Source organism: Maylandia zebra, linkage group LG22 (assembly GCF_041146795.1).
Source record: "Maylandia zebra isolate NMK-2024a linkage group LG22, Mzebra_GT3a, whole genome shotgun sequence".
Taxonomy (NCBI): Eukaryota; Metazoa; Chordata; class Actinopteri; order Cichliformes; family Cichlidae; genus Maylandia; species Maylandia zebra.
In genome coordinates, this window is record NC_135187.1 from 22,581,376 (window position 1) to 22,593,783 (window position 12,408).

General features: G+C 44.7%; 1 protein-coding gene across 1 annotated transcript; it reads right to left on the minus strand.

Annotated features, from left to right (window-relative positions):
* Positions 1-89: 89 nt before the first annotated feature.
* On the minus strand, positions 90-3,462 carry tril (TLR4 interactor with leucine-rich repeats). Its single transcript, XM_004547832.5, has one exon. It carries the CDS (start codon positions 3,139-3,141, stop codon positions 664-666), a length of 2,478 nt encoding a protein of 825 aa, XP_004547889.2. The 5' UTR covers positions 3,142-3,462; the 3' UTR covers positions 90-663.
* Between the last annotated feature and the right edge of the window lie 8,946 nt (positions 3,463-12,408).

Below are 12,408 nucleotides of genomic sequence, written 5' to 3' on the forward strand. Positions count from 1 at the left end.
GAACTGAATGTAGGAGGCACTCCACCCTGTAGACTCAAACAAAGGGACTGCCTAACTATTGCCAGACCTCATCTTGACACGCACACAGCTCACTCACTCACTTCTTTAATGTTTTGTTGCTGCTCTCGTCCTCAGTCTTATGTACAGTCTGGGTTTTAGGACCCGCAGATACAATAACACATGCACTCAAATGACAAATCAGTCACATTGTTGGGGATTTTTACTTTGTCATGTAATGCAAAATGATACAAAGTTCCTTATAAAAGTATAAAATACGGTAGATGTGGTACAAAACAGGAGATTTTTCTGCCACCCAGCAGCCATCGTTACACACTGTACAAATATGAGACAATATGATGTCTGCAAACTGAATATTAGCACCGTAGTTGAAATCAGTGGTACATCATTCACGTACACAAAAAACAAAAAAACAAACAAAAAGAAAAACAATGCATGTAGACTCACAGAAGCAAGAAAATTAAAGAGGAAGGGTCCAAACTGGGAAAGGGGAAGTCAGAGGGAATGGACTTCCTCTGGTGTCTCATGAGCTCAGCTGAGAGGAGTTTGTGTTAAAAAGGCTAAATCACAGATGGAAACATGAAGCAATTCCCATTTTTTTCAGTGTCAACATTTTTTTAAAGCTAATTTGGAGTTTTAATGGTTCTAGTCAGAGAATCTCTGCATTTCGCTCTCTCTGCGAACGCTGCTGCTGTCCAGAAAGCGGTCGCAAGGGAACTCGATGAGATCCCCCTCCTCTAGCGGTGCGAGCCGTGCTGGCCGGCTGCTTTGGTAGCTGGTGAAGTCGGTGGAGACGGACGCCGTGGCCATTGCGGTGCGAAACGGTCGCCTGGTGGAGTACATGTGGCGCACGTGCACAGCTGACTTCCTCCTCTGCAACTTTCTCCTCAGACTTCTCCCCAGCCACACCCCGCCGATGACCAGCAGCAGCACAGCATTCCCGGCGAGCATCGCCACCGTCACCAGCTGGAGGTCAGAGGTCAGCGTAGCTCCACGGCCATTTGCCTCAGATAGGGTGACCAGCCCCGTGCAGTGGTCGCGTGGTGCGACCTGACACACGGAACCTCCGACCACTCCCTCCACGCAGACCATGTAGGTCACATCTGAGCTGAGCTCTTGGAGGGTCACGGAGCGAGCCGCGCCGTGGGCGTAAACGTAGCGGGGGAAACGATCCTGGGTGCCAAACCTGTCAAACAGAACCCGGTAGTGGACTTCATCAAGACCTGGCCCGGGCCCTGGTGTGTAGCGGTGATGATCCCTGGTGGTCCAGTACACAGTGACGGTATTAGATGTGACGTGATGCACGGACACATTAGTGATGAAATGGCGGTTGAAAACACAAGGGTCTGTAATGACAGGTAGGGTGTCATCCTGATCCGACCTAAGGAGATCTAACTGCTCTCCTGAGTGAACAGACACAGTGGTGGTTAGCCCGATGCTTGCTTGGCTAATTGTGGCTGATGGACTGGGTTTGAAAATAACTTTTGACCTCGTTCTCCCCTTAACGCGTTTCCCAGCTGCCTCTGCAGCAGGCCGTAGCTTCTTCTTTGGTTTCCTTCTGTCCAGGAAAGAAGAAGGTTCTGCCACCTCTGGACCTCCTTGGTCTCCTTGGATCCCCACCTCTTCCTGTCCCTCTTTTTTCCTCTGCTCTCCATTTTTCCATACCATGACTCCACCCCTGTTCACCGGTCTTAAACGTCCTGTTTCTTCCACTTCCCCTCTCTTTCTCACACCTTTCTGAGCTTCTTCATCTGTCCTCTCTCCGCCCTCTGGCAACCGAGAATCTCTTTCTCCTCTCTCAGTGCTCCCCAGCTTCACTAGTACTGCCCCTGCCCTGCTCTCCTCAGGCCTAGCTTGACTTGTACACAAGTGAGTCCAGTTCCCAAGGGGCTGCAGCTGGGAGCTGTTCACATAGTCCAGATATTTCCCCCTCAGAGTTGCTGGGTAATGACACTGCACAAACACAGTCAGCAGTTTGCCCTGAGAGTGTGCAGCAGCAATCCATTCTCTCAGTTGCTCCAGGCGACAGTCACATGTCCAGTTGTTGCCTTGGAGATCCAAGTCGTAAAGTACGCTGTTGAGGGTAAACATGTCCCCAGACAGACTGGTGAGAAAGTTGTCCTTCAGCTTCAACACTCTTAGGTGTTTAAGTCTTGAAAAAGCCAGAGAGTCCACGCTGGATATCCGGTTGCGGCTGAAGTCCAGCTCCTCGACACGCTCCAGGGGGTCGAGGAGGACGGCAGGAATTCCCACCAGTTCGTTGCCGTCAATCAGAAGCTCGGTGAGGCTCGACAGGCCCCTCAAAGCACCACTGTCCATTTGGGAGATTTTGTTGTTGCTGAGGGAAAGCTTGGACAGTTTTTTCAGGTTTTGGAAGACATGGTTGCCAATATGACGAATTTCATTCTCAGACAGCAGCAACGTCGTCAAAGCTTTGAGATGAGAGAAAGTGAGGACATTGCGCATGGCTGATTGCTTGTTGTGGGCCAGGTTTAAAAAGCGTAGGCTGGTCAGTTTAGAGAAAGCGTTTCTGTGAATGTGCTGCAGTTTGTTGGATTCCAGATGAAGATAATGTAGATTGATCAAACTCTTAAAAACAGAGTCCTGCAGAACTTCTAGAGAGTTGCCATCCAGGCGCAATTTAATAAGATTATCCAGGTTGGAAAACAGTCCCGGTGTGATTTTCTTAATTGCATTGTTGTTTCCATAGAGAATAGTCAATTTCTTTAGGGGCTGCAAACTTCCCGCGGGTATAGCTGTTAAAAGATTATGTCCCAAGTACAGCTCTTCCAATTTGGGAAGGTTCTCAAATGCTTTTGGGTGAATAACTCTTATTTGATTGTACTGCAGATTTAACCGTTCGAGGTTACTGTACCGTGTGAAGTCAAAGGCGGAGATGTTAGAGATGAAGTTGCCCCCAAGGCTGAAAATCTGCACTTCCTCGGGCATCTGCGCAGTGGGTTTGGGCACAGTGCGCAATCCGCGATTGGTGCACATGAGATGCTGTGAATGCTGACAGTCGCAGAGGTTTGGGCAAAAGCCCGTCGCCAGCGAGGAGGACAGAAACCCATTAAGCGACAGCAGGAAAAAGCACATCCCCACCAGGAAACTGCTGGTATCCATTCCCACAGCGCGGCCGGCACAGCCCGGATCTGAAGCGGCATTCGCTTTGTGCGTTTCAGGTGCAGTCGCCCCTCTCCTCTGTCACGCTGGACTCTTCCATATTTCACTTGTTGCTCTGTAAAGTGTACATTTCAAGCGCGCAGCGCCATCGCTGAGCAGCATCATCTATGGAACGCGTGAACTTGCCCAATGCGCTCTGATGCTGTCCGAGGGAACAGTCACCTCCCCAAGTAAAGCCTACATCCCCCCAAGTGGTCATCTGCTGCGAATTACAGAGTTCAGACGCTGAGCATGATCGCACACTCACACACTCAAACTCACTGAAAGTCCCTCCCCCGCAACTCTGCGACCCCGCCAAAACCAGATGTGCGCAGAGATCCAGAAGAGATCTGCGCGTGCACGCAGGTAATGAGACACACACGGCGTGCAGTGACGGAGATTGAGAAACCCTTTGACCGAGTTTTTGCGCGCCCCCTCCTTCACCGGGGGTCTGAGATCTGGTATATGGACAAAGCAGACAGCAAGATTTCCTTCCCACGGAATCCCCAGGGAACCCCGAAAATTTCAGCTCTCTCTCTTGCAGAACGGTTCGGGCAGAGCAGAGCAGTCACTCATGAAACAAGCTTAGTAAAAAAAAAAGTTTAATGAATGTTGAATGCATGTTTCCCCTCTCTCTCTCTGCTACAGTAGGAATACCACCAACATGCAGCTCAGCCGATTTACCATTTTCTCATTAACACGCCTTTTGTTGCTTCGTGGGAGCACAGATGGTTCGCATTTGCAGTGCAGGAATTCTAAAGCGTGTGTTAAGACAGGCGAAGAGAGGTGCCAGATCTTAGTTAGAGATCGTCTCGCAGAAAGTGAGTGAAGCGTGCGAATATTTAGCGCACGGTTTTGCAGACGGAGGAATCATTAGCTGCAGTGTGCGCGGAGGTTCGTGTTCAGGGCCGCTCTGAAATGTTGCTGCCAAGACATCTGCAAATACGAGGCAAAGAGCTTAAATCCAGGGGCGATTCTAGGATTTTTCAGTGGGGTGGCACAAGGGAAACCATGTGGGGGTTGGTGTAGTAGCTAATAAACTTATTGAACATTTAATCACATGGTTTGTTGTAATTATGTTTCTTTTTCCTAATAAAGCTTTCATTTATTCAATTTAAATAAAAAAATTACATCATGGCAGCTGTTTTACACGTAGAGAACCAAATTATCAGTGGTAAATAAAGCGTGTCATTAACATTACTGTTACTATCTAAAAATGAATGAAAATGTGTGTCAGAGTTGCATGTTTGTAACTATCATACAGACATTGTGACAAATCAAATAGATTGAACATCGCAGTCCCAATTAAAATACTTTGTATCTTTAATCAGCACCAGTCTTTTGAGTTCATATATTATTAGTCGCATAGATATATTTAAAATAAAAAAGTGAAGAAAGCAAAGAGTTTCCCAGTAAAGGATGTCTGACCACCCCAGGCTCCCCAATTTAGCATGTTTAACTCCTGTACCAGTGCTTACCAAATCTTTTGTGGTCACAAGTCCCTTCATCTCCATAACCTGTCAGGTTGCCCATGATTTTAAATTTGTCAACACTTAGCACTATTGTGTCAGTTAGATTTTTCAGATTTCTCTCAGCAACAACAAAATCTCTGTCAATCTGCTGGGATTTTCCCACACAACCATCTCAGGGGTTTACAGAGAATGGTCCGGAAAAAAGAAAATATCCAGTGAGCAGCAGAAATGTCTTGGTTGATGCCAGAGGTCACTGGAGAATGGTCAGACAGCTTCAAGCTGACAGGAAAGTAACAACAACTCAAGAGCATCGTGGAAAACACAACATGTCGACTCTGGAAGCAGATGGGCTACAGCGGCAGAAGACCACACCGGGTGCTGCTCGTGTCAGATATTAACAGGAAACTGCTGCAACACTCACATGGTAGGGTTACAATTTGACAGCATTAAAGCATGGATCTATTCTGTCTTGTATTAATGGTTCAGGCTGCTAGTGTAATGATGTGGGGGATATTTTCCTGGCACACTTTTGGTTCCTTAATACAAACGGGATTGTTTAACTGCCGCAGGCTACCTGAGTATTGTTTCTGGCCATGTTCTCCCTTTATAATCACAGCGTACCCATTTTCTGATGGCTGCTTCCAACTGGATAACCCGCCACATCACCATCCTCAGATCATCTGAAACTGTTTTTTTTAACATAACAATGAGTTCACTGTACTCAAATGGCCTCCACAGCCACCAGATCTCAGTCCGATTTAATACTTTTGGGATGTGCAGCCGACAAATCTACAGCACCTGTTTGACGACGTCACATCAACATGGACCAAAATCTCTGAGGAATGTTTCCAGCACCTTGCTGAATCTTTGCAGTTCTGAAGGCGATAGAGGGCCCGGCAAGGTGTAGCACTGGATGTTAAATGAAAATGTGGCATGGTGCTCCTTAGCAAATTGAAGAGAGCAGCACAGGATGTTTATTTACACAGCTTTGCTGCAAAGATTGCCTGCTTACCCCCAGTCTGTGACTGAATTTAAACAGAGTACTTACAATGTCAGGTCGCAGGACTTTTTACCATTAGCTGTAACTCTCATTCACTCTGAAACTTGGAAAAACTGGATTTAAAATATTTTACTGCTTATAAATAGGGTGAGTCACAAAGGAAATGTGCTGCATTCTCTGGTTTCACTGGAACATTTCATTTGTCTATGTGCAGCTATTGTTGCACATGTTTTTTTTATTTTTTAAAAATGTCTTTTTATTATGTAGCTGTCTGTCTCTATTTTTGCACATTCTTTTTGTACATGTGTCTCTTGGAAAAGAGATATCGATCTATATGAGACTACCTGTTTAAATGAAGGATTAAATAATACTAATAATCGGGTAGTCCTACGCTTCATACTAGCTTAGCACACTCTTGTACATCATTGCTGTTTAGGCTGATGCTCTGAATCATGACCCAGGCTACATAGTGATCACTCCAGTTCTCTTTTTTATGTAAATAACATGTTTTCTTCTGAAGTTAGCAAACTGATGTGGCTAAAGATTCATCTGCCATGGTAACAATGTGCCTGCTCAAATCTTTCGAGGTTAAAGTCAAAGGCATTGAAGATATCATACTTCAATAAGGCTTGAGATACAAGTGATGGAGCGGTCTCTAAACTGAGCAGCACAGACCAAAAGCACGCTCTGACTGGCCTCATTCTCATGCATAACTGTTGGTAGACATCATCAGATGTTATAGGTCTCTGTGTGTGAGAGTGTCTGTGTATGTTTGTGTGTGTGAGAGAGAAATACAACCCATGGGGAAGCCCCCCTCTCTCTGGGAGGTCATTTCCTGTTTGGCTATCTTTCTATAGTGTTTCTACATCCCTGCCTACCCTGTATCCATGTCTTTCTAGTGTTTCTTTCTCTTCTCCAAGGAACACACACATTGAGAAAGCACTCAGCGATCTGGCCCCCAGACATACTGGGACCAGCCAGTTGGTTTATGGCAGTCAGCTGGGCTGTCTCAAAGTCAAAGGGAATACACAACGATTTCATCAGTCCATGTGGACTCTACTGTAGCATCAGATCATGATCGAGATTTCCCAGAGAGTTCAGACAGACAAAATGAGAGATGAACAAAGGAGGAAAAGACAAACAGTGTGATTAAAGTTAGAGCAGAGAGGGATACGAGTGTTTTAGAGCTGACCCAGATTTACAAAGACTGGCAAAACAGGTTCCATTGAGGCCCTCGAACAGAGCTGCCCACCACTGGGGCTGCAGACCAGTTTCACCAGCCAGTCCTTTCATCACCTCCTTCTCCCGCCAATGGGGCCTCTCACTGTTTAATGACATTTCAGTCTCAGAGCAGAGAAGCGAGAGAAATACCTACTTCCACTAAAACGACAAAGAGAGGGGAGAGACGAGCTCGTATCTCTGTCTGCACTTTAACATATTGTGTGTGTGTGTGTGTGTGTGTGTGTGTGTGCGCGCGCGCACAACATAAAGAATATCCAGGTCACTGCTAGTAAGTAACGTGAGCTAATACTGCAGCGTACTGTATGTAGGTCATTGAGGAGTGTTACATTACTCATTGCACAGTCTTCAGGTGTTGAATCAGCTTCTTATGAATGAGTGTGTGTGTGTGTGTGTGTGTGTGTGTGTGTGTGTGTGTGTGTGTGTGTGTGTGTGTGTGTGTGTGTGTGTGTTTTCAGATGTGTTGGGGAAGTCAACTTTGACATAATTTTAGATTTTAAAACTTGCATTCATACACAACAATGTGCTGTAAAAACTGGAGTGATTGTTAGTGAAAATGGGCCTCCTATGCACCAACATAGACAACAACATAAATGATTTATTGAATCTGAGCAAGTATGCTTCATTAAATCAAAACAAGATATGCTTTTTGTTTGAAACAAGGACATTTCCAAGTGATTGAAAACTTTTAGGAGCATACAAAAATGCTTCAAACACAGCAGGACTCTGAAGGTAGGGACTAATGAGCCTCACACAAAGCCACAAACTTGCAGGCGGTCACACTACTTCGAACATGTGCATCTTATTGTGTCTCCCGTCAAACTTTTATCTGCCTTGAATCACAGAGACAATGTCTCTGTAGTGTACCACAGCATGGGACTTGCTCACTTCTAGACTTCATCTCAGGAATCAGTGGGGGCTGTAGGTAAAAGTCAAGCAGTGCTCGAAATAACAAATAGCAGATTGTCTCTGCACTGAGACCAGAAAGCACGGCGGTCAATTTGTGCACTTTTGCAGGACGATAAGCACAAGTGCTGCATTTAGAAGGGGTGTTGGAAGTACGTTAATGTTTTTTTCAGGTCCTTCAAGATGCCAAAATAAAGCCAGATATAAATCCAGGAGTGGAAATCAAGTGGTGGGAAAGAAAGAGTGAGGAGGTGGGATTGCGTGTGTGTGTGTGTGAAGTTGGTTTACATGAGCAACAGCTGCTGTGATTGTTATGAGCTGGGAATCTAGTCCATGGTGTGTGTGTGTGAGTGTGTTACTGCACTTAGAGAGAGATGGAAGCACGTGTCTGCAACTGTGCTGACATGTTGCTGCAACTGAAGACTTTCAGTAAGTTAAAAGATGAAGGTAAAAACGATCGAAGAATAACCATAAGAGCACACGGCCGCCCTTGCCTGCCTGGGGCCCAGGTGCTAACCTTTTACATCCTAGTGGTCAACCCCACCCCACCCCCACCCACCCTTAGTTCAATTCTTCCAGCTGGTTCCCATCACGGGCAGAGAAGGAGCAAAAGAAACTAGGGACAAATACTGTCAGCATCACTCCGCTCAAAGAAAAACGTGGTTAATATCAAATGAAAGCAATAAAAAAAAAGCACACATATCACAAACAGCTGCTGTTACAAAAATACACCACTGACGAAACAGCTGATTACAACAACAACATCAGCACGTCCTGCTAAAGCATTTCTGCTCTGGGGGAGCTCCAGCTTCTCATGTCTGACTTGAGATATGTTGAAATAGCTGGGGAAGGGGTAACGCAGGAAGGGAAAGAAGGGGGAGGATGGCAGCACAGCCCTTATTTTTCAATCGACCCGTTAAGAACAGAGTAGAGAAAGGGAGGAAGGGAGGTACTCAACATCTGGAAAATATTAGAGGCCATGCTATGGCCCTTGTTGAAGGTTTGGGAGAGAGTGGATAGGGAGATAGAGAAATAAAGAGGGCAGTGTAAAGGATAGTGTGCGTATTGAGAGGGAGACCCTTTGATCTGCCAAGTTTGATAGCAGCTGTCTGCACGCCGGGTCACATAATGACACTGAGGAAGCATAATGACTTGAGATTTTAAGATCACTGAGCTGCACAGAAGATAACACTCAGGGATTTAAGTAGCTTGAAAACTGTGACAGAGATGCATGGGCATCTGCACACATGAAAGAAAGCGCAAAAAACAGAGCCCATATGGAGGTGATCTCTGGATTAGCATCGCTCAGTTCAACGCAACACAAGTACAAGTCACAAACAAGGCTGCAGAAAAAATGCGGGTCTTTATGAGTCATTAAAACAAAGTCGTCACTCTGTAATTTAGAGAGCGGAGACATCTGATCTGCAGCTGTCCCAGTCCCCACACTGCACTGCTTGTGTGAAACATCGCCCTCTGCTGACAGACATTATAGCCTAATGTAGGCCAGTACTGTAATAACGTCACAGAGTGATTTTTATAAATGCCCTCTTTCATTGAGAGAGCTCAAAGTAAGCTAATTTGCTAACTCAATCTAGCCTTAGATTAAGTTAGCAATCTAGATGTGCTAGATTGAATCTAGCCCACAGGGCATCTCTGATACCCCCTCTCCACAGAGGCGATGCCACTGCAGAATTTAGAACTGCTTCGGTGCATTTCCTCCAGAAAATGGCTCTTTAAATGTTAGCAAGGCACATAATTGTGGTCCAAAAGTTGCTGGAGCCACCAGTGGCTGGTGGAAATTTACCAGTGACTGGCATATTTGTACCATCATTTTCTTCCCATGGAAATTATGCCAATTTCTGCCCACAGTCCTACATAATAATAGTTTCTCAGACTGTTGCCTAAAAGGTGGGTAGATCTCAAAAAGCACCATGCAGGACAGAGTGAGATCTGGTGCATAAAGGGCACCAGGGGTGGCACTGCATTGGATGGAAAGGAGGAAATAGACTCCAGATCTACAGGTAGCAAGGCAGTGTAGTTAGCTGGCCATGTGTATCAACATTTTTATCTATATTGGAAATCTCTCAACTACTGAATTGTTGTGAAATGATAAAATTGTCATTTACTGTGCAAAAGTCTTAAATCAAACCTAATTTCTTTGCCATTTTCCTAGCAAAATATAAATAGTTGCAACAGTTTATTGAAGCACATGTAAACATACAGGGATATATCGTCTATGAAGCAAAAATCGAGTTTGAAAGTCAATATTTGGACAACAGTCAAAAGTCTAACACAGCAAGAACTCTCCTAAACAAACTTTCATGTAATTTCTTTAAATAGTCTTCAGGAATAGTTCTCCAGTCTTTTTGATGGACATTCAAAGCTCTATTTCTGATGATCTAATGTGATCACACACTGCTTCAATCTGAGAAGGCCAATCCATAACTGATCAGATGTCATTGTGTGCTTTTTTTTTTATCCAGCTGTGTTCTTACTGCATTGGCAGTGTGTTTGGGATCATTGCCATGCTGAAAAATGAAGCTGCTGCCAATTAGATGTTTGGGCACTCACTGTTGTGTTTCTCTGCTAACCTAAATACTTACATACCTTTAAAACAACTGATTGCATCCATACATCAGTTTAGTTGTACTTTTTATTCATGGGGCCTTGGAACAATATCATGAAATATTATGAATATTGTGAAATTATCTTGTGGAGGGCCTGATTTAAAATCCACTTTCAAGGCCTGTGATATCTGTGCATCCATTGTGTGTTATATGCATTTCCTGGTCTCTAACAGACACAAACTGTGGGAAAACACAGGATCCAAATGAGTATCTTATTAGATCCAGATTCAGGGATGAATCTCAGCTACAAAACAGAGAAGTCTTGCAGTTGAACTGCATTTCCTGCTGCTACTATATCCTCCTTACACTTAACATTAAACTGCACACTTCAATGAAAAACAACACTAAAGCCCAGCCAGTCTTTTATCCTTGAATACAAAGTATTCAGTCTGCAGTAACCACAGCTGACCTACAGATGGCACTGTCATCTCTTCACTCAGTAAACATGTCTGTACCAGTCATTGGTGTTTACTGTGTGTGTGTGTGTGTGTGTGTGTGTGTGTGTGTGTGTGTGTGTGTGTGTGTGTGTGTGTGTGTGTGTGTGTGTGTGTGTGTGTGTGGACAGGCGTGTCTGCACTGTGAGGTATGTCAAGGTGCGGTCCTTAGTGGCTTCAATTAATCACTCGTAAGGTGAGTTAAGTAAAAGGGAATCCACCTAGATGTGACAATGGCAGCACCTGTGATACAGGCACAGAGAGAAAGCTCTCCTCACCCTGTCTGCTCTGCTTCCAGTGTCCCACTTCATGCTCTCTCCCCAGTCCTGATTTACATTCCTTTAAAGCTCCAAACTCTATTAGTTTTGCTGGTTCAGAGTCTCTGGACACGCCCAGCTATGAGTCTTGCTTTCCCACTTTTTTTTTCTGTTGCCATAGAAATAAGCCCAGGCAGGAAGTGAAGGCCTCATGCCCATGCAAAGGAGGGTTTGTTGAGTAAACAAATCCAGAGGCAGCACGGAGAGGACAGCAGAGGTGGACTGAGTGTTCAGAGAAATCACGACAGGCAGAAGTTTAGGAGAAAATGAGTGACACTAAGCAGAGACACATAAACACATGCTCGTTTGTGCTTCCTCGCTCCTTCCATCTGGGTGCACTGACGCCAAGTTTCTCACTTACTCATTGATTCACTAAAGAGTCAGCAGTTGTGGGCAAAGCCATCTTTTGCAACCAAAGGACAGTCACCAAACAATCTACCACTGGAGTGAGCACAGTGTTGTGAAGCCCTTAGACCAGATAAATTAATAAGGCGTGCAGTCCACACCTAGTGGCTTCTATTTTTAAAACAAAAAGCCACTTATAATGCATACTATCACAAGTTATGTATTGAAAAGAAGGTTGCTATACTGTAAGGCATAGGTCATTAATAAACAACTGCAGAAATTCTAATTAAAAGTCACTTTGTTGTTGTTGTTTTTTACGTGGAATGCGAAGATTTCTCTTTTAACCCCAGAGAACCAATGGGGTCAGAGCCGACCCCATTGGTTTTCTAGGGAAACCATGGGGTAAAATTTGACCCCATGGGTTCTCCAGGGTTAAAAATCATGCAGACGTCAAAGCCCGGTGAAGGTGTGGATTGTAAAACATGCAGGTTATTCATGTTACAGACAAAGGAACTACATATTTTGAAGGCAAAGAGGGAGTTGCCTTTTGTCCAGTCTCCCTTGCCTCACCTTACCTCCACCTCTGTTGGGGTTAGAAGGGTTTTTCCTTCCCACAGTCGCCACATGCTTTTTTGGGGGAGGGTGTGGAGGGATGATGTGATTGTTGTAGGGCATGGCCTGGAGGCCTTATGTTTGACAGCTTTCATGTTTGATAGCTATTCACAGCTTTTTCCTGCAAAAAGAAGGCCTTCACCATAGCCAATAATACTACACCAAAGGAAAGAAGTATTAGATAAACAAATAAATTACAGAGATTTGATGGTTTTTCCTGTTTTTGTTTGTTTGTTTTTGTAAAAGAATTCTCTCAGTTGACACAAATCATCAATT